Below are 21,944 nucleotides of genomic sequence, written 5' to 3' on the forward strand. Positions count from 1 at the left end.
AAAACATTAAAAAGCACTTATTGTCTGTATAGCTCTATATAATTCTTTCACACCAACATGTCAACTATAAAAGGCCACTTATTTCCTTATTCTCTGAAGTCATGATAATGCTCTGGAAATTCACTGATGTATCTGAAAATATAAGATGGAACAAATTTATATATGTCTATTTCCAAGAAAGAGCCACTTCACACCTTGCCGATTTCCTACATGGAAGCCACTTCTGTACAGATAATTAAGAATAGAAGAGCTGTGCTGAATCAGACCAAAGCCCTATCTAGTTTCAGCATTTGTTACCACGGTGGCCAACCAGAAGAATGTGGGAAGCCCACAACTAAGGCATAAGAGCAATAGCCCTATATGCATTCCCTAGCAACTGTTACAAAGAAGCATACTGCCTCCAATACTGGAGGTAATATATAGCCATCATGACTAATAGCCATTGATAGCCTTCCCCTCCATGAAGTTATCTAGTCCCCTTTTAAAGCCATCCAAGTTGGTGGCCATCACTACATCTTGTGGTAGTGAATTCCATAGTTTAACTATGCGCTGTACAAAGAAATACTTCTTTTTGTCTGTTCTGAACGTCCCACCATTCAGATTCACTGGATGACCCTGAGTGCAAGTATTATTATTCCAATTGTGTGATTCCTGTGCATAACTTGCATAATATGACAGCTCGGTACACATGTAAATCACTGTGTGCACACATGCTGAGAAACTGCAACTAATCATTTCATTAGCAAAACGCAAAACAATTTACCTGCATATAGCATCGGCATACATTGCAACTTATGTGTTGGAATCACACTGCTTCCTACACGGAAGTGACTTTTGTGTAAATTACTGCTCAAAAGCCAGGAGGCTTATTAAACCACTCTCAGATTTTCAGTATATTCCAGAGTTCATTGTATTAGGAAATGCTTACCTAGGAGCTATTTGTGCTTCCTTTTTAGCTTTTCATTTCTAAACCAGAAATACACTAACCCCACTGTTGGCCCACAAGTGACCCATGCTCCTGGGCAGCGAAATAATTGGACTGATGAGCTACTTCTGGATTGTAGGTACCGTAGGTGCATCTGATCCCTGGCAAAACCTTGTGCAGACTCATCTTTAGCTAAGGGGACCATGAGAACTAGTAACAAATCTTGCTGTTCCTACTAATAGTATCCTTAAATGGATAGCAACTCAACTTGTAAAGCAAAACATTACTGCTTTTCAGTAGTATGATTTCACAAATCTCAATGCTGTTTTCTTCCTTGAATCACCTGGAACTGACTACTGTCTGACCTTGAATTCATAAATGGACTATTCACCAGAACCAATAATAGAACTTTTTGCTGTCAACTAACACACAGTGTGGAAATGGCAAAGAAGGTGAAACCTCTAACCAAACTGGCAGGCCAAAACAGTGCAGTTCAAAAGAGGCCTAGAGACTGAAGACAAATAGCTAGCATTTCAGCTATTTAAGAGCCCTCACGCTGAGTACTCATACACCATCACACTGAGCAACTCACACACCATTACCTCAAAAGGATGGAGGTGAAGAATTAATCCTGCATGCTCTAAAGTAGCAGAGGCCTCATTTCCTACAAGACTCTGCCACCATCCCTGCGAAGCCCATGCGTAGCAGTTAAACTGAACCACAACCCAGTCCCTAAACCTGCCATCTCAGTCTCTGACCCTGTCACAGTGCTTAAATTTGAAGATTTATACAGCACTCAGCAGCTGCTTTTCTACTTTCAAAGTACTCAAAGCACTATGAAACACAGACAGGAGCACACCTAAGCATGTGCAGAATGCCACTCCCTTGCCAGAGAATCTGCAGCCTGCCCCCACAGAGCTGATATGAGGAATCAACAACTTATAGCTCAGAAGATCTGGCTTCCAGTCAGGCATGAACCCTCGCACGTCGACTTTTTCAAAAATGAACCACTGCCTGAATGACAGCATATTTGGAGGTCAGGAGGAACAGCCCAACCAGCCCGGCCCTGAAAGCCCACGGTAAACAGAAGGAGTGGAGAGGGCCAAGAGAAATAAAGCAGCCGGGGGAGGGGGCAGAAAGCTCCACACGCCTCATAACAACACTGGAGCCCCCGCTTGGAAAATTATGAAGCCTCACCAGCGCGGCAGGAGGCGACCGCCTTGCCACTGCCACAGGGGAAGAAGAGCTGAGCCGCTTCTGCCAAGAGGCGGGGGGGGCGCCGCAGGAAAGGGCCGGGGGCGCCGCCTCCCCAGACGAGGGGCAGGCTTCTTCTCAAGGGGCGAAAAGGGGCCAAGTCCCCGAGCCCAGGGAAGCAGGGCACGTCTCTCCTGCCCGGTAACGTCAAGCGGCTGCCTCGCGCTGCCCCCGGCGGGAAGGCAACGCGACATGGAAACGCGCCGCCGCCGCGCGCTTCCTTTGGGCGAGGCCAAGCCAAGAACCGCGGCAGGCGCAGGAGGACAGCTACAAGCAAACCGCGTCCCCGCTTCCAGCCGAAGAGCAAGTCATAAACAGCAAGGGCGCGGGCGACCACCAGTCTCGCCCGCAGCCTGGAGGAGGCGGGACTGGGCAGCGGCTGCCCCTGGGCAGCGGCTGCGTACGTGAACGCCGCCGGGCCCCCTCCCGGGGCGCTTGTGCTCGGCACACGCGTGTGTGTGTGTGTGTGTGTGTGCGTGTGCATCACACGCACGCACACGCCATCACGACGGGTTACCTTTCCAATCCCGGCCCTGCAAAGGACGCTCGGGTCTGCCGTCGCCTCCGCCGCCTCTGCAGCACCTGAAGCCCGACATCCGTGCCGTCGCGGAGCCGTCGCCGCCCGGTCTTCCGCGCTGCGCAGGTTGCCGGGGTGGCGTCGCCCAGCCTCAGCCACTTATCCCGGGCGGGGGGGTACAGAGAGCCACCCGACAGCCCCACACTCGGGGGGGGGCTGCCGGCGCGGCGGCCGAGCCTGCAGCTCGCTATATCCCGAGCGGTGCGGAGGGCTGAGGCGGCTCATGAACGCGGCGCAGGCAGCGGCGGGCGCGGGAGCATCCTGCGGCGGGCGCGCAGCCCCGGGAGAGGATCCCCCCCCCTCCTCCCCCGCGCTGAGAGGGGGGCGTGGGTCCTCCGGCGGCCGCCCAGGGCTCCCGCCGCTCCCGCCGCTCGCGCCAGCCGGTTGGAGAGAGTCGGCGACAGGGGGCGGGGAAAGGGGCGGAGAGATGCCCAGCCAGCAGAGCCGCCTCCTTCCGTCCGGAAAGGTCCCCGAGCGCCTCGTGTATTTACTAGCAGAAGGAGAAAGCGGGGAGCAGGAGCGTCGCGCTGGCGCCTGTATAAACTCGTTTTTTAAAAAAAATCCCGTGTCTTTGCGTGTAAGGCTTGATTCACACGTGATCCCCACCCCAGCGGTGGTGCCTGCTTTTCGAGTCCTTCTAGTGCGGCTGTTGATGCAGGACTGAAAGCAAGAGAGCCCTTTCTTTTTGAAATAGATGTCGGATTTCCGCTTTTGGCTCAGCAAAAGCAATCCGTGTAATGTCATGGGTGAAAAACCTTTGAGGCGACAATCCGGTATCAACATAGGATTGACCTAGGATTGTCAAATGCAGAATGCCTCTTCTCCCAGGCACTCGGCCGCATATGATAAGTTTTAATCGATCCTGGAATGTCTTATGGTTATGGTTGTTTGCTTTTGAGATAGTTCGTTTGAAGTTGTTTGAGAGAATATGTTTCTTTTGTGTATGTTGTCTGTTCATGTGTTTTCATGGAAATGGTTTTTAATCTCTGCATATTGTATTTTTAAGGTTTTTAATTTTTGTAAACTTCCCAGTGAGCTTCGGCTATTGGGCGGTATAGAAATGTAATAAATAACAACAACAACAACAACAACATGCATAGGACCTGGCTGCATAAATAAGGCCAGCATCATACTTCAAGGTGCCAACTTAGGCTATATGCTACCTCCAGACTCAGAGGCAGTTTCCCTTTGTACACCAGTTGCTGGGGTACATGGGTGGGAGGGTGTTGTTGCACTTGTGTCCTGCTCGTGGGTTCCCCGAAGGCAGCTGCTTGGCCACTGTGTGAACAGAATGCTGGACTAGATGGACCCTTGGTCTGATCCAGCAGGGCTCTTCCTCAGTTCTTAATGAAAAGAGATGGAGGCTGGTGAAAAACTTCTTCCCTCCCATAGTGAGACCCAGGTCACTTTATCGCAGATGCCTACACAGATGAAATCATAGGGCCTAATCAGGAGTGGCAAGTAGTTGAGTGGTAGAGCACCTGCTCTGTGTGCAAAACGTTCCCGTTTCAATCCTCGGCACCTCCTAATAGGAATGGGAAAGACTCTTGTCTGAAACCCTGGAGAGCAGCCAGTCACTGTAGATTATCCTTCCCCAACCTGGTGCCCTCCAGATGTGTGGGGCTGCAACTCCCGTCATTCTTGACCATTGGTCATGCTGGCTGGGGCTGAGGGGAGTTGTAGTTGAAAACCTCTGGAGAGTGCCAGGTTGGGGAAGGCTAGTGTAGGTAATACTGAGCTGATGAACTGATGATCTGACTTGGTTTAAGGCAGCTTCCTATGTTTGTGCAAGAGTAATCGGGACTGCATGGGCACTTTCTGAGACATCAGGACAACTGGGGTTGAAATGGGAAGTGCCCCTGCAGTGTTCTTTTACGCTGTGAGAGGCAGTGCGCTCCCATGCATGTTGACTCAGAAATCAGCCCCACTGTGTTCAACGGGACTTACTGTCTTTGAAACGTGTTCAGGACTGCAGCCTTCGTTAGCTGGCAAACCTAGATGCTAATTATGCCAAAATTGCTTGTTTAAAATTGCTCATATATGCATAAAATATATCACTGCTGTTTACAAGTTAACAGTCAAGGCCAACAGAAGAAAAAAATATAGTTTTATACCTGTCAGCAGGGAGGAGTTAGTACAGCTCTCCCTGGGAAGGGAGTTTCATGGCATTGACGCTGTAAGAGAGAAGGCCACCACCCCACCACCCCCACCATAAGATGGAATCTGCCGCAGGGCCTCACCCTCTCAAGGCTGCAGTCCTATACACAGACTTACCAGGGTGTAAATTCTACTGCATTAAATGACACTTACATCTGAATAGACATGCATAGGGTGGCACTGAATGTGACATTTTAAAAGATTCCTTTCAAATAGTAATTGCAATTGATCATATGCTGCTCGATCTTACTGCTTTTTGTATTGTTTCCATATTGTTGTTTTTGAGTTGTTTTTAATAGTGTATTTTAAGTGTACTTGTTTTGTTGCAGTTGAAATTGGTTTTAATTGTTTGAATATTGTATTTACATGTGATTTTTAAGATTTATATATGAACTGCTTAGAGATTTTTAATATTAAATGGTATATAGTGATCTTCAACCTGTTCTGGAAGGGATTGCTGGTTCATCATTTGGGAGTGCTCTTGGATCCAGCATTGTCATTAGAGGCACAGGTGGCCTCAGTGGCACAGAGCACCTTTTATCAACTTAGGCTGATATACCAACCTTATCTGGACAGAGATAGCCTAACTACAGTTATCCATGTTCTGGTAACCTCTCATCTGGTTTACTGCAATGTGTTATATATGGTGCTGCCTTTGAAAACGGTCCAGAAACTATAGCTGGTCCAAAACAGGGCAGTGAGATTGTTAACAAGGACTGGCCAACATGATCATATTATGCCAGTACTTCAAAGCCCTAAAAGGCTTGGGGCCAGGTTACCTGAAGGATCGTTTCCTCCCATGTATATCTGCCCAGACCCTAAGATTGTTCTCAGCAGTCTTTCTCTGGCAGCCCCCACCAAAGGAAGTGAGAGGGGTGGCTCCTAAGAAGGGGGCCTTTTCTGTTGTGGCACCCCGGTTGTCAAATGAGCTTCCCAGAGAGGCTCTCCGGACACCTACTGTATGTTGTGGTCTTTTCTGTGCCAGGTGAAGACCTTGTTTTCCCAGGCATTCTAGTCTTTCAGTTTCTGTCGTTTTAAATCTTTTAGGGTGCAATCCTATCAGGGTAGGCAGATGCCTCCAAACTCTGAGGCGACCACCTATCTAATGCAGGGCAGGAACAGCATGGAGGGGATCGTCCCCTCCGCACTTCTCCTGCCCTGCATTTACAGCTAGACAGCCAATTTCGGCTGTCTGGCCGTGGGACCTCGGAGCATGGGAAGCAGCAGCCGGACAACAAAGAGGATGTGTCGTACCTGCGTTTCCGACTTCCCTTCCCCAACACGTCCCCAGGAATGCCTCGTTTTTGGAACTCTGCGCTCCTCTTCCGAGCGCGCAGTGTGGGTCCATTCTGCACTGCCTACAAGGCAGTGCGGGAGGGGGTAGAGGTCAGTTCTCAGTGGACCGACCTCAAAGCGCGGGCTCTGAGATCGGTTCCCAGGAACCAACCTCTCCTATGGCCATCTAGCCACTGACTAGCGGCCACAGGATTGCTCCCTTACTGTATTTTACATCTTAGTACTGCTGCTAGGCTTTATTTTGGTTTTTATTTCATACTGTAGTTTTAAACCTTTATATTATATTTTATCGTGTTGTATTTTATGGTTTTAACTGTTGTGAACCACCCAGAGAGCTTCGGCTATAGTGTGGTATAGAAACATAAAATAAATATTATAAATAAATAAATAATATCCATTTCCAGGGGGGCGGCATTTTTAACTCTGAAAGGATGCTGCTTTACTTAATTTTTTTTATAAGGATGGATGGCCTAATTCATCAAAAACCATTTAAAACTAATACACTTTATTTTCCTAGCCCTAAAAGTAAAGCTCACACCTCTTCCTTTAATGCCAGAAGCAGTTATCTTCGACCTTTCGTGTCCAACAGAAGAAAACAACAAAGAGTTGGAGGGAGCAATCCAATGACCCCTAGACAGAGTCTGGGGGCCGTAGGATAGTTTGGATTCCTGGATCCAAGGTCAAAGGCAGTGCTCTGACCTTGGAGCCAGGAATCTGAGCTCCCCACCCACTCCTCCCCTTGCAGCTGGCATGGAGAGAACTGCACCAGCGACCTCAGAGAGGAGGGATAGGGGACATGCCAGTGGGTAGAGAGGGCAGGGGACTGTGGAGGCCAGCTTACGATGTATCCTCAGGCCTCCCAGCCTCCTTCCTTCCCACTCCGCAGAGCCCCAGCTGGACGGGCAAAAAAGCCTGTCTAGCCAAAACACAGAGCGGGTAGAGCATAGAGGTGAAGATCACCTCCACTGCTCCTCCCACTGTGAGTTTGGAGGCTTATGGCCATCCCGATAGGGCTGTGCCCTTATAGAAACTTAAAGACTAATACTAATACACAAGCTGTCATTGATCAGAGTCTGCTTCATCACATACATGAAGTACACATATCCAACAGAGAAAGTGTCAAGCATTTTTCAAGTCATTATTTTTATTTAGCAGATTGTTAGCCTGCCCATCACACAAATGCTCCCAGGTTGGCTAACAAAAAGAATAAATGCAATACAATCAGTCACAAGTCAATAAAACAGAACATCAGATAAAAAGCCTAACAGATTTTTAAAATTTGTGAGAATGGCTGAAGTTTTTAAAGCTGGGGGTGGGGGTAAAAAAAATAATATCTGGAAGCTTCAGGTGGTACAAAACGTGGCACCTAGACTGATAAGCAGTACAGAGTATCAAGATTATATTATTGCATTTATTCTTTCTGTCCTGAAAGATCTGCACTAGTTGCCAATTGTTTTCCGGGATCAATTCAAGATGTTGGTCTTAACCTTTAAAGCCCTAGTGGCTTAGGACCTGGCTATCTAAGGGGCCGCCTGTCTCACTATGAACCTGGCTGAATATTCACATCTGCAGATCTGAGGGGCTTTTGAGGGCATACAGGAAAGGGCTTTCTCCTGCATTACCCCCAAGCTATGAAATGTACTCCCTCAAGAATTGCAGTCTGCCCCCACTCTCTCTTGGCCTTTAGAAAGGGTGTAAAGTCACACCTTTTCAATTTATCCTCTTACAACTTACAGTGCGTAGTTGCCAATTTCCCACTTCAAATAAATTAGTCTTTAAAGCCTGCTTAAAGTCCCAAATTGGTGTGCATATTGGTTTGGAGGGAGTTCCACAAAGATGGGGTCATCACTGAAAAGGCCCTGTATCTTTGCCTGGCACCAAAATGAACAAAACTTAGTCACGAAGTGAACCTCCCTGTGGACAGCATTCATTCATTAAAAGTGCTCTCCAATGCACTTTCAGACAGAAAAAATCCCTACAATTCCCAGAATGCTCCAACCAGGAGCAATTACCTTATAGGCCAAGGTAAGCAGGTACATCTTTAGTGCTCACTTGCATGCTTTTAGGCCCACTTGTAATGATGGGGCCTGCTGGCCCCAAGGCAGAGTGCCACAACTGTGATGGCTCTCCCTGCTGTTGCCACCCATCATAATTCAGATGGTGGGAGCATCTGCAGGAACTCTAAGATTATGATCTCAGAGATTAGGCAGACGGATACAAGTGAATATGGTCCAGCAAGTACCAGGGCCCTAACACATATGGGGATTTTGCTCCATGTAATCCAAAAGTCATCCACTGAAACAGAATACCATATGCTGATTTTTGTTTTTAAAGCCATGTGCTGCTAATTATCTTTCCACAGTACCCATACTTTATAATCTCTTGTCTCTGTTCCTACTGCTGGAACATTGCTCCCTGCCTGTTCTTAGACAGAAATATGTATGGCATTGATATAAGTTTATTAATAAGTCAGCCAGCCAAGCCAAGGACTCATCCAAACACTGTTTCTGCAAGGCTACATTAAGGTCCACTTACAATGGTGGCACAGTGCCCACTACTGGAATAGTATTTTGCTCTTCACCAGAAGCATTTTGTTTATAGTCTATACTGCACAAAATATCTATCGTTTATGCAATGTACACTGCTGGTATTTCATTGTCCTAATACAGTGATCGTGCAGTTCCAATAAGCTGATCATTGTTTGTTTGTTTGTTTGTTTGTCTACAATATTTATATACCACTCCACATCAAAAGATTCCAGAATGGAGAACAGCAAAGATAAAAGACTAAAACACCATGTTAAAACAATTATTTTAGCTTATTATAGAACACCAATGTAGAGAACAAAGGCTGTGATCAAATGCTATATAAGCACAGCTGCAGCCTAATCCTATGCATACACCATCTTCAATGGGAATTGCTCCCAGCTAAGTATGCATTAGTTTTATCTTACTTAAAAACTACATTTACATTTTAATCCAGGTAAATTCATTTAACATCTATCCTCCAGATTGTCAACTTGTAGGACAGGGCCCCCTGGCTAGCAGGCATGATGTCTGGGAACAATCAATAGCCGCTGAGGCTAGTTGCCAAGTACTGGCTGGGCTTCACTCCCTCCCAGGAGCTTGTACACATTCCTTTTCTCACCCTATCCCTGGCCATGTCTCATGCATACCATGACCAGAGGGCTGCAGAGAGGCAGAGGACCAGGGTCATTACTAGGCACTTAAAATATTTGGGGCCCAGGTGCATAGGACACAGATCTATGTTACATTGTTGATTTATATCTATATATGCAAATGTAAACATAATAACTAGGATTTATTTAAATTTCACAGGAGGCAAAGCCAATTAATTTCGTACCCAAATAATCTCAAATCAAGTAAATTCTTCAGTTATTTTGCACCCTGCCTCAGATCATCCCAAACCAATGGAAAGGGCTCTGGGGCAGGGCCGGCACAAGACATTTTGCTGCCTGAGGTGAATGACAAGATGGTGCCCCCTACCATTTCATGTACAAAAAAGCTGACTGGACCACTAATTGAATCCTTCTTCAATGCAGGCAATGAGACAGCATCCACCATCATACCTGAAAGCAATGGGCTAGCTTAGGGGGGTGCAGGGCAGGCTGTGTGGCCCACAACTCTCTCCTCCTGCACCTTGCTGCTGCTTCCTACCATCTGCTGCCTGAGGCAACCACCTCACTATGCCTAATGGTAGGGCCAGCCCTGCTGTGAGGAAAAGATCTGGGGCCATAGGAAATATATTTGGGGATGGGGCCCCATAGGCTTAAGCCTAGCAATACCTCTGCAGAGGACCCTGAACGTGAACTCAGCCGCAAGTGGTAAAAAGCACCTCCCAGGTCATGCCCTTCAAGTCAGTTGCTAGAGCAGCTAAGCAGGCTTAGTTTCATCCTTTCCACCCATGAAAAGCCAACCTACCGACTTGGGAGAGGGTAGCTCTTCCATGTTCATTTTTGTTCCCTAGCTACCAAGCTGGCCTGAGAGGTGAGGAAACGGAACTGAAGTTGGGTAAGAGAGAGGGGAGAGAACTAGGCTTTTCACAAACGTTAGGAATACAGGGAAACAGGTCCCAGAAGGAGTGATGGAAGCAAATTCGGAAATACTAAGTATTCACTTCTCCAGTTCAAAATACCTCACCCCATTTCAAGCAGGGCATAGGACTTGCCAGTTCTCCCTCATAGTTTCCTTGTCCTGCCCCAAGCAACAAATTGCCTGTGAGAAGGGAGAGGTGGGATCCTGTGGCAAGGAGGGCTCACTAGAGACAGGCAGGGGTCAAGCATAATTTCTCTGCTCCTGGTACAAACTTATAACACAGTCCCCTCCCCACCCACAATCCCTTGTGTGTTTGGAAAAATGGAAGGATTCGTTTATGGCCCTTTAACATATTTTCATTCCTTTGCCCAAGCTCCTTTTGTATTTGCGTGCCTGATTTGTATTTACAGCCAGAAATGATAGAAGGGCATGAATATATATATATGAAGTAAGTTGCAAGTCCCTAGGGACAGGGCTATTAACACTGAGAAACTGCTTTAGGTGACTCTGAACCCATGGATTAAAGTGAACTCATCAACAACAGAAACACACATGCATCAAGTGCCCTTTAGACACTGGTTCTAGTCCCTGGGGTCTGGGGTCAGTTCTTCAATGCACTTTAGAGGCCAGAGACCAAACTCGTTTAGGGCACAATACTATGTATGTTTAGACAAAAAAAGTCCTACAATTCCCAGCATGACTGGCTGGGACATGCTGGCAGTTGTAGAACTTTTTTTTCTGTCTAAACATGCATAGATTACAACTTTAGTCATACGTGCTGTGGAAACTCTAAGTCCTCTCAAAAGCACTTGCCCCCAGTCTCTGGGATCTCAGTGTCACCAATTAGCATGGTGTGCTTGTCTCCTCCTGCTGGAAGTTACCATTAGTTGTTGTTAAAGAGAGGTCAACAGCAAAATATGGAAACCCTCATTGAATGTTTCTCCACAGTAGCTCAGTGGGGCAAAGTGGCATGTTCAGGTTATTTGTAGGCTGAAAGGCTTCCCTTATGAAGATCGCTGCTTTTGTTTTCTTTTTCAGAAAGGGGCGGGGGGAAGAGAGAGATTTGAGCAAATGGTGTGAAGGAAGAAAGCAGGCTGTGGTACTAGCTGCTGCTGTGGTAACCTAGTTGTGTGAGGCCCAACACCATTTGCAGACTTCAGGGTTACCACTAATTCACATTTAGGGTGGCTTACAGTGGCAGTATGTAACCCCAGCAGCAGCCCTCGTTCCCATAGCTAGCACACGCCAACAGTGCATGAGAACAAGTTTCTGCAGCTTATTTCTGTCAAAAAATTCACATACTAAGCAAGACTGAAACAAGCTGTATATCTATTATACCCTTTGTATAGCCCCTATACTTTTGTTTTAATCTTACTTCCTGGGAATCCACTGAAATATAAGCAAGAGAGCTAAAAAAAGAAAACAGAGCTAAAAAAAACACTATATAAACTTTAAACATACCATTTTCCTAAACACGCACATGCACACACCACTTCAGCTATCTAGGTAAACACATTCCTTCACTCATTAACATATCAAGAGAAAGCAGTTTCCACACCTACCCACCCACCCCTTTATGCCAAGTGGAAAGGTAACTCTTTCCTGCATTATCACTTGAGACATTACAATGTGTAAGATTTTAGTAAATTTGTTCTTCTGTGCCAGTGACCTGGTTCACACATAAGGAGAAGCCACCATGGGTGAATTTCCCCATGGGGCTTCTCATTGCAGTGGCAGCCATTATTTTGAATGTTCGGAGCACAGTTGGGCACACCATAGCTTCTTGTTATATGCGAATCCAGTGAGGGTTGGTTGTTCGAGTGGTTGAGAAGCAACACAGAACCCACTGGCTGTTTTAGGGTTGTGGGTGGCTTGTCAACCATCCCAACAACCCACCCTCACCAGCTTCACACATAATGTGAAGCTACGGCATGTTCCCACCATAACCTGAATATTCAAAATGGTCACCACTACGAGATGACATTTTCCTGGAAGCATGAGTAAATAAAGATTTCACTAAATGTGGAGGCTTTTAATGAAATCCTTCACATTTATTGAACTCCACGGGGCTTACTTCTGAGTAGACATGCATAGGACTGCAGTGTAAATGAGGCACCGGAAGTGATAAAAGTTACAGCAGATTACGGGAGATACAAGTAACTGTTTACATTGGCAATATTTCCAACATGAGAAAACTACACTGGAGGAGTAAAGAAAAAAGTCAAGTAGGACTTCATAATGTGTACTTTATTAATAAAAAACCAAATACTAACACATTTGTCAAACGTCAGTGCCTCAAGTCATGTTAAATACCTTTAACATTTTAAATACCCTACAGCTAAACAGTTTAATGTTCTCCAAGGCTTCTAGACAATCTGTATTAGCGTCTTGTGTTAAAAGATCAAGTAGTAAACATTTTTAATGTCTCCTGACAGATGGTAATATCTTAATCGTCCCATTCATCTCCATTCTCTAGGTCAGATTCTTCATTATCTGAAAGAAAAGATTGAGAATAGTAATATTCTATGGAATCAAGTACTGATATTCTGTTTAGCTATTATTTATAAATGTTAGGTCACTGTGTGCACGCACGTGCACATGTATGTATACATACACATGTGTGCATACATATATTTACACACTACACATGTGCGTGTGTGTGTGTGATTAAGGTAGAAATCCAATCCACACTTGCCTGGCAGTTAACCACATTGAGCATAATGAGGCCTTATTTACAGACGTGTATAAGATTGGGCTGCAACTTAAGCAACATATGTTTTGCATCCTGTAAACATAGTTTAAAAAAAAAAGGTAAAGGTGTCCCCAACCAGTCGTGTCCGACTCTCGGGTGCGGTGCTCATCCCCATTTCTAAGCCGAAGAGCCAGCGCTGTCCGAAGACGCTTCCGTGGTCATGTGGCCAGCATGACTGTACACCGAGGTGCACGGAACGCTGTTACCTTTCCCGCCGAGGCGGTACCTATTTATCTACTTGCAATTTCTTGCTTTCGAACTGCTAGGTTGGCAGGAGCTGGTAACATAGTTACCACATTGTTTATTATTTAAGCAGGGCAGCTGTGTTCTCCCTATATTTGAATATTGTAACAAAAGAAGTGGAACTTATAACAAAACCATCACAAAGTACCCTCCCCTCCGAACGAGAGAGCTCCTGTTCAGGGTTTCAGCCAGCCATTTCCTCCTGCAGGAGATTTTCCTAGTGGACACTCAGCTTTCCATGGTTATTGAGCATGCTTGATCCTCACTGGGCTAGGGTTGGGGGCGGGTGTTCATTAACTCTGCAAACGTCAGGTTTCTCCCTGAAAATGCTGATACTCGCTATTGTTCCCCAGTTTTGCCTCCATTTCTGTCAGCATTCACCAACTGCATTCACTTTTTAACAAAGTGATAAACAGCTGTTAACGTAGCACTTGCCATGATTTGCACAAGTTCTAGTAATCAATGTTAGACTAAAACAAAATCTGGCTGCTGTATGTCATTAATCACCAAGAGAGCAGTTTTTAAAAGTGGTATAAATTGAATATCCCTAGGTTTCATTCATCCCACTAGAATAAAAGTGAGCCTTAACACTTGGCATCAGAATCCCAAGGGCTTCAAAGTGACTCCACTGGTAAAATTTAGGACCGAATTCCTGAGCCCACTCATGTATGTTAGTTGTTTTGAAATTAATTGGAGTTTCACAGAGATTTAGGAGTTGGAATGTTAGTCAGCAGGATGGTGTTCCTTCTGGATACTACTTTCAAAACATACTTTAGAAGGAAAGTATTTTTCAATGTAACCACATAAAGGGAAAGATAGGTGCAGAATTAATTTGTAATCAGTACCAGGCTGTAAGAGAAAGCACAGAACTGTATGTGTTATTTATGTATTTGTTTGTTTCTTACATTCTCTTGGTGGTTCACAACAATTAAAACCATAAATTACAAGACAATAAAATACAATTTAAAAGTTTAAAAGTTTAAAACTACAGTATAAAAATAAATATAACAACCAAATAGAAGCTAGCAGCCATGCAAAGATTTAAAATATAATACCAGATACAAACAGAAAGTGATAAACTAAAATGCCTGGGAAAATAAAAAGTTCTTCACTTGGAGCGAAAAGGAACACAATGTAACTGCTAGGTGAACCTCTCTGGGAAACTCATTCCACAGTTGGGGTGCCACTGCAGAAAAGGCCCTCTTTTTAGTAGCCACCCACCTCACTTCATTTGGTGGGGGCTCCCAGAGGAGGATCACTGAAGCTGATCTTGGGGTCTGGGCTGGTATACATGGGAAAAGACAATCCTTCAGGTAACTTGGCCCCAAGCCATTTAGGGCTTTGCATGTTAGTATCAGCACTTTGAATCAGGCCCAGAAATGGACTGGCAGTCAGTGCAGATGGAAATGTACTGGCATATGTATGTGCCACCAAGTCCACCTGTGCCTCTAGCGACAGTTCTGCATCCAAGATCATCCCCAAACTACGAACCTGATCTTTTAATTGAAACACTCTTTAAATTAAATACACCACATTTAGAAGAAGAGTTCTAAGTTGTCTGAATATAGGCACTTTGAATTGTCTCTGTCCTTCAGAGGCAATCTTTGCCTGAGGCAAAGGACAAGTTGGTGTGTGTGCATATGCGCGCGCGTGCACACACCCCAATTGCCTATCCAGAAGCTGACTAGACCGGCAGCTGAATTTTTCTTCCACACTGGCAACAGAACAGGAGTAGACTAGCTTATGAGAAGGGAAGGCTATGTTGCACATGCAGCCTTGTCCTCAAACAGGTTTTAATGGTTTAACATTGTTTCTGTTTATAATGTTCTCATTTTATTGTTGCAATGTGTTATTGTATTAAAGTGTTGTACACTTCCTTGATGGCTTTTTGGCAGATATTGTTGTTGTTCAGTCGTTCAGTCGTGTCCGACTCTTCGTGACCCCATGGACCATAGCACGCCAGGCCTTCCTGTCCTGCGCTCTCTCCCTGAGTGTGCTCAAGTTCATATTCATTGCATCGGTGAACCTATCTAGCCATCTCATCCTCTGCTGTCCCCTTCTCCTTTTGCCTTCAGTCTTTCCCAGCATCAGGGTCTTTTCCAGGGAGTTTTCTCTTCGCATTAGGTGGCCAAAATATTGGAGCTTCAGCTTCATTATCTGTCCTTCCAATGAGCACTCAGGGTTGATTTCCTTTAGGATTGACTGATTTGACCTCCTTGCAGTCCAGGGGACTCGTAAGAGTCTTCTCCAGCACCACAGTTCGAAAGCATCAGTTCTTCGGCACTCAGCCTTCCTTATAGTCCAGCTCTCACAGCCATACATTACTACTGGGAAAACCATAGCTTTGATTAGACGGACCTTTGTCGGCAAGGTGATGTCTCTGCTTCTTACTATGCTGTCTAGGTTTGCCATAGCTTTCCTCCCAAGGAGCAAGCGTCTTTTAATTTAATGGCTACAGTCACCGTCTGCGGTGATCTTGGAGCCCAAGAAAGTAAAATCTGTCACTGCTTCCATTTCTTCCCCTTCTATATGCCAGGAAGTGATGGGGCCAGATGCCATGATCTTCGTTTTTTTAAATGTTGAGTTTCAAACCAGCTATTGCACTCTCCTCTTTCACCCTCAACAAGAGGCTCTTTAGATCCTCTTCGCTTTCTGCCGTTAGGGTGGTATCGTCTGCATATCGGAGGTTGTTGATAATTCTCCCAGCAATCTTAATTCCGGCCTGTGATTCATCCAACCCGGCGTTTCTCATGATGTACTCTGCATATAAGTTAAATAAGCAGGGTAACAATATGCAGCCTTGTCGTACTCCTTTCCCAATTTGGAACCACTCGATTGTTCCATGTCTGGTTCTTACTGTTGCTTCTTGACCCTCGTACAGGTTTCTCAGGAGACAGGTAAGGTGGTCTGGTACTCCCATCACTTTAAGAATTTGTCACAGTTTGTTGTGATCCACACAATCAAAGGCTTAGGTGTAGTCAATGAAGCAGAAATAGACGTTTTTCTGGAATTCTCTTGCTTTCTCCATGATCCAGCGAAAGTTGGCGATTTGATCTCTAGTTCCTCTGCCTCTTCGGAACCCAGCTTGTACTTCCAGTAGTTCTCGGTTCGCATACTGCTGAAGCCTAGCTTGTAGGATTTTGAGCATCACCTTGCTGGCATGTAAAATGAGCGCAATTGTACAGTAGTTTGAACACTCTTTGGCGTTGCCCTTCTTTGGAATTGGAATGTAAACTGACCTTTTCCAGTCTTGCGGCCATTGTTGAGTGTTCCAAATTTGTTGGCATATTGAGTGCAGCACTTTAACAGCATCATCTTTTAGGATTTTAAATAGCTCAGCTGGAATACTGTCATCTCCGCTAGCTTTGTTGTTACTAATGCTTTCTAATGCCCACTTGACTTCAGTCTCGAGGATGTCCGGCTCAAGTTCAGTGACTGCACTATCATGGCTATCAGGAACATTACGATCTTTCCTGTATAGTTCTTCTGTGTATTCTTGCCACCTCTTCTTAATCTCATCTGCTTCTGTTAGGTCCCTGCCTTCTTTGTCCTTTATCATGCCCGTCTTTGCACAAAACGTTCCCTTGAGATCTCCAATTTTCTTGAAGAGATCTCTAGTCTTTCCCATTCTGTTGTTTTCCTCGATTTCTTTGCATTGTTCATTTAAGAAGGCCTTCTTGCCTCTCCTTGCTATTCTCTGGAACTCTGCATTCAGTTGGATATATCTTCCCCTTTCTCCCTTGCTTTTCACTTCCCTTCTTTCCTCAGCTACTTGTAAAGCCTCCTCAGACAGCCACTTGGCTTTCTTGCATTTCTTTTTCTTTGGGATGGATTGAGTTGCTGCCTCCTGAACAATGTTACAGACCTCCATCCATAGTTCCTCAGGCACTCTGTCTATCAGGTCTAATCCCTTAAATCTGTTCCTCACCTCCACTGTATATTCATAAGGGATATTATTTAGGTCATACCTGAATGGGTTAGTGGTTTTCCCTACGTTCTTCAATTTAAGCCGAAATTTTGCAGCAAGAAGCTCATGATCTGAGCCACAGTCAGCTCCAGGTCTTGTTTTTACTAACTATATAGAGCTTCTCCATCTTTGGCTGCCAAGGACATAATCAATCTGATTTCGATATTGACCATTTGGTGATGTCCATGTGTAGAGTCGTCTCTTGTGCTGTTGGAAAAGAGTGTTTGCTATGATCAGCGTGTTCTCTTGGCAAAACTCTATTAGCCTTTGTCCTGCTTCATTTTGTACACCAAGGCCATGCCTGCCTGTTATCCCGGTGATTTCTTGACTTCCTACTTTAGCATTCCAATCCCCTATGATGAAGAGGACATCTTTTTTTGGTGTTAGTTCTAGAAGGTGTTGTAGGTCTTCATAGAACCGATCAACCTCAGCTTCTTCGGCCTCAGTGGTTGGGGCATAGACTTGAATTACTGTGATGTTGAATGGTTTGCCTTGGATTCGTACTGAGATCATTCTATCGTTTTTAAGATGGTACCCCAGTACTGCTTTTCCCACCCTTTTGTTGACCATGAGTGCTACTCCATTTCTTCTAAGGGATTCTTGCCCACAGTAGTAGATACGATGGTCACCTGAATTAAATTCGCCCATGCCTGTCCATTTGAGTTCGCTGATTCCCAAGATGTCGATGTTCAATCTTGCCATCTCATGTTTGACCACCTCCAGCTTACCTTGATTCATTGATCTGACATTCCAGGTTCCTAAACAATATTGTTCTTTACAGCATCGGATTTTCTTTTCACCACCAGACACATCCACAGCTGAGTGTCCTTTCGGCTTTGGCCCAGCCGCTTCACTCTTTCTGGCGCTACTTGGAAATACCCTCTGCTCTTCCCCAGTAGTATATTGGACACCTTCCGACCTGAGGGGCTCATCTTCCGGCATCATATCAGATATGGTGGTATATAAATGTTAACAAGAACACGTGCTCCCTGCCCTTCAGCATCCATAAGTCTCCCAGGGCCAGTTGTCAGTTAACATTTCCTCAGTGGCGCAACCAATGGAGGTTGGTGGCTCTGATATCAATGGAAACCGTTCCGGGTTTCAGTCAGAAGTCTAAAGGAGCTTTCCAAGGTCTGCACCTTGGATAGCTCCTTTAGACTTCTGACTGAAACCCAGAGCACATTCATCACTCCACTGACATCAGAGCCACCAGCACCTAGGCTTGGACATCGGGGTTGGAGTCCAGGCTCCCTCAAATGACCACCCAGAGAGCAGCAGGTAATGGGAGTAGTGGCAAACAGACCTGGTCACTACAGCAACCCCTCTTATTTTTAAAAAGGTTTTATGGTTGGGGGCCAAGGACGTACATGATTACAGATGCTCATTTTATTATTTGTACTTTTAAAATATAGTATCCTTTTCTACAACAAAATGATAGTTATTCCTAAGTAAATGTGTTTATCATCAGGGCAACAGAAGAAAACTCCATTTTATTCCTGTAGTCGTGGTGGTGCCATGAATTGAGTTTGAGCACATGCAGCATTGTATTTTAAAGTATTTTGTTCTGTAACAGGGTTAGTGAACAGAGGTGTGTTTTTTTTTGTGGGTGGGGGGGTGTTACTCTAATGTATCAGGAACATAGAAACAGTTGTAAGGCATGTAATGGTGGCAGGGAGGAGGAGAGAAATGTTAATTATGGGCTTCACAACTGAAATAATGGCTAACACCCTACCACCACCACAAGACCATTAAATCCACGGTCTAAAATTACCTAGCTGCACCACTGGATTTCTGAAACCAGCCTTTCTTGTCTCAGGGAAGACTGAGAACATAAAAGGGCATTTTGTTTTCTTTTTAACTGGAGAATAACTTTTAGAACCTAACAACATTTTAAAACATCAGGTTAACATTTCAGCCCCCAAAGATTCTATGATAAGACATTTTAATGTTTTTATTGGGGGTTAGGAGAAGTACATAGTATTAACTTTTCAAAGGATATCTAGAAGTGCTCAGTGAATGCTGGAAGAGATTCATAACTTTTCCTAGTCCACTGAATGAGATCTAAAGCTATATGGTCTCATAAAAACATCTGAAGAGATGTTGAATGGAGGTCGTGAATAGGGATGGAAGAACCAGGGATGCCTGAACTCGCCAAAATTCTCCAAAATTCACTTCAAAGCTCAGCATGGTTCACTCCTGTTCTTGTTTGTGACCTATTTTTTCAGTTTGTTTGAACTGGAAAAGTGTGCATTTTTCAAAAGTAAGCACTCCCCACCCTTAATTAAAGTGTGAAAATGTGGCCTTTTAGAAGTGTGCATTTTTAACAACGTACTTTTAGAAGCCCATTTCTTAAAGTGCCCCTTCCTTAAAATCTACACTTTACCCCCCCGCCCCACCAAATTACTAAAGCATGAAAATGCACACTTCCTATGGTGCGCATTTTGCAAATGCAAGTTCAAGAATTTGTGAACATTTTCAGAGAACAGGTGCTCCAGTTTGTGTCTGTGGTTGTGAATGGGGCATTAGAGTGATTTGTGAACCAAAATGAAATTCTCATATATCCCTAACAGTGAAGATATAGTCATTTTAGGAATAATCCTAATAAACCAGGGTGAGATGGAATTGTGTGGTTCCTGCCCCATTCCAGCTTTTTGAAGATTCCGCTTGCTAACTGCTGCTCTGTCATAGACATGGGGTACTTCCAGATGAGGCTTTTATGGTGCCATTATGCCATCATTCACAGAAGTTTACAAGTGATCCCAAAGTCATTGTCTTCTACTCGTGACCTTCCCACATTTTCTTACAACTGCTTCCATCTTTTTCCTTAACACAGAAAATCCATTAAAGAGGAAGAGATGGAACAGCTGCACAATGCTGTCTTATTGCTAGCACTAGGAGCCCTCCATGTAGAAGCACCCATGAACTTTAGCTTTCATACTCTGCTATTTTGCAAACTGTATGTGCATCTTCTTGACTATTAATCTGCCATAGCCATAGTACTCTTGTCCTCCTGCCAACTACTAGCCTTCGAAACAAAAAAAACACCCTTGTATAAGATTTCTGAGACCACACAGTGGTATGTTTAGTCTTGGCTTTACCAACATTTCAAGTTTCATTTATATCAATAGTTATTTAGGAGTAGATCAAGTTATCCAAGCTACTTGCTAGCGCTACAGATGTCTCATTGGACAGTTAGACAATGGACATTGTCTAACTGGACAATGAATGGATATCCAACATTAAAAGCAAATGAAAATACTGGCTGTTCAGAAGCAAATACTGGCTGTTCCCCAGTTCATGGGGAACATGTCACTTTGTTCCAATGAAAGTTATCAAGTAGATGCTTGCTCAAAAGAATTAGACACCAAGACGGATTTCCATTACATGGCTTGGGGGGCGGGGGGGGGGGAGAGAAAGGGATTTGAGTCATCTACCTGAGATATGTATTGCCTTGTGTCTCTTCTGAATGACATCCTTAAGCGCAGCTACTATTCCTCCATCACTTGGAGATGCTGGATTCTGAGGCACCTGTTTTCAGAGACTGAGAATTAAACAGTGATTAACAGACAACAAGTCTACTGTAGCTATGAGTAAAGCTAGTAATGAGATATCTTGTGCGGGGGGGAGGTTCAGGGTTTTTGTTGGGTCAACATCAAGCACCTTGCCCTCTGCTCCCAGAGTCAGCACAAGCTCCTTATCCTGACCTTCAAAACTCTCCAAAGCCTTGCCTCATCTCTCTGCATTGTCATGCCAACATGTCTTAACCTGTAACCTTTATTCATCCAGCTCCATCACTTCCAGTTATCTAAAAGCCTCCTGCTCAGGGCTGACCCTAGGATAAATAGTGCCTGGATGAGGAGTGTCTTTGGTGCCTCCCCACCCCTCCATGGTCAGCTTTGCAGGGTTATTTGCATGGGCCAATCATAAGTCTGCCTGACTGATCTTCTGGGTGGGCATCCTCCCTGGAAGATGTGTAGGAACTAGAAATGCAATTCTTCAGTGTTATGCAGAACATCAACATGGTCTGAAATCTGAAATTAGTACTGAGCTCAGCTTGGCATCCCCCTGAGCATCCCAGATGACCACCCAGCTCGCCCACCCCTAAGACGGGCCCCTCCAACACCTCTGTCCTTTCCCTGTCACTGCCCTGCACCAGCACCTCCAACGCGTGTAGTCTTTTTCTCAATAGTGTTTATAGTATTATATATAGTTTTGTCACCAGGTGGCATTGGACCTAGTTGTATCAGACCTTTCCTTTTCCTCTGTCAGTTCTGTTCTTGTTGGAGAAAGACAATAAAGTCCTTCTCTAGCTTCCTGACTGGTGTGTCCTCCAAGCCTCCCAGAATGCCACATGTTACTTCCTCCTTCAAATCCCTCCTCAGAATCTACCATTTCCATTAAGCCTTTGGCACAACCCCTTAGTACTCATATCCTACTGTAACTATAAGCCTAATACATGTAGCTGTTATAATTGCATATTCTTCACCCACTTATCCCCGCCTCCATTTCCCACTTCTTCCTCTGTTGTGACCATGGTGTCATTATCTAGATCAGCCTTCCCCAGCTACAACTCCCAGCATATCTGACCACTGCCCATGATTGCTAGGCCAAGGGGAGTTCAAAACATCTGGGGGGCACCAGGCTAGGAAAGTCTGATCTAAATTGTAAGCTCTTGGGTGACAGGGACCTGACCTCTCATTATCTGAGAAGCACCATGT

At 45.0% G+C, this 21,944-nt stretch overlaps 2 protein-coding genes across 10 annotated transcripts in view; both read right to left on the reverse strand.

The window, feature by feature from the left end:
• The window catches only part of PFKFB4 (6-phosphofructo-2-kinase/fructose-2,6-biphosphatase 4), a 105,496-nt gene extending 102,347 nt beyond the window's left edge, over window positions 1-3,149 (reverse strand). For 3 of the 9 annotated variants that reach the window (XM_084839803.1, XM_084839804.1, XM_084839802.1), the window contains exon 1: window positions 2,123-2,687. In XM_084839803.1, coding sequence (XP_084695929.1) covers window positions 2,123-2,663 — 541 coding nt within the window. In that variant the 5' untranslated portion in view covers window positions 2,664-2,687. The other 6 variants (XM_084839810.1, XM_084839812.1, XM_084839809.1 and 3 more) reach the window with 6 other exon arrangements.
• Window positions 3,150-12,491: 9,342 nt separating this feature from the next.
• The window catches only part of LOC146354797 (actin nucleation-promoting factor WAS-like), a 104,871-nt gene continuing 95,418 nt past the window's right edge, over window positions 12,492-21,944 (reverse strand). The window contains exons 7-8 of the mRNA XM_084839827.1: window positions 20,661-20,754; window positions 12,492-12,757 (exon numbers count right to left, since the gene is read on the reverse strand). Of these exons, the coding sequence (XP_084695953.1) occupies window positions 12,711-12,757; window positions 20,661-20,754 (141 nt within the window). The 3' untranslated portion in view covers window positions 12,492-12,710. The remainder of the gene's footprint in view (window positions 12,758-20,660; window positions 20,755-21,944) is intronic.

This window comes from Heloderma suspectum, chromosome 2, assembly GCF_057233095.1.
Source record: "Heloderma suspectum isolate Gila_16-S chromosome 2, 16-S_ref, whole genome shotgun sequence".
In the NCBI taxonomy this organism is placed as follows: Eukaryota; Metazoa; Chordata; class Lepidosauria; order Squamata; family Helodermatidae; genus Heloderma; species Heloderma suspectum.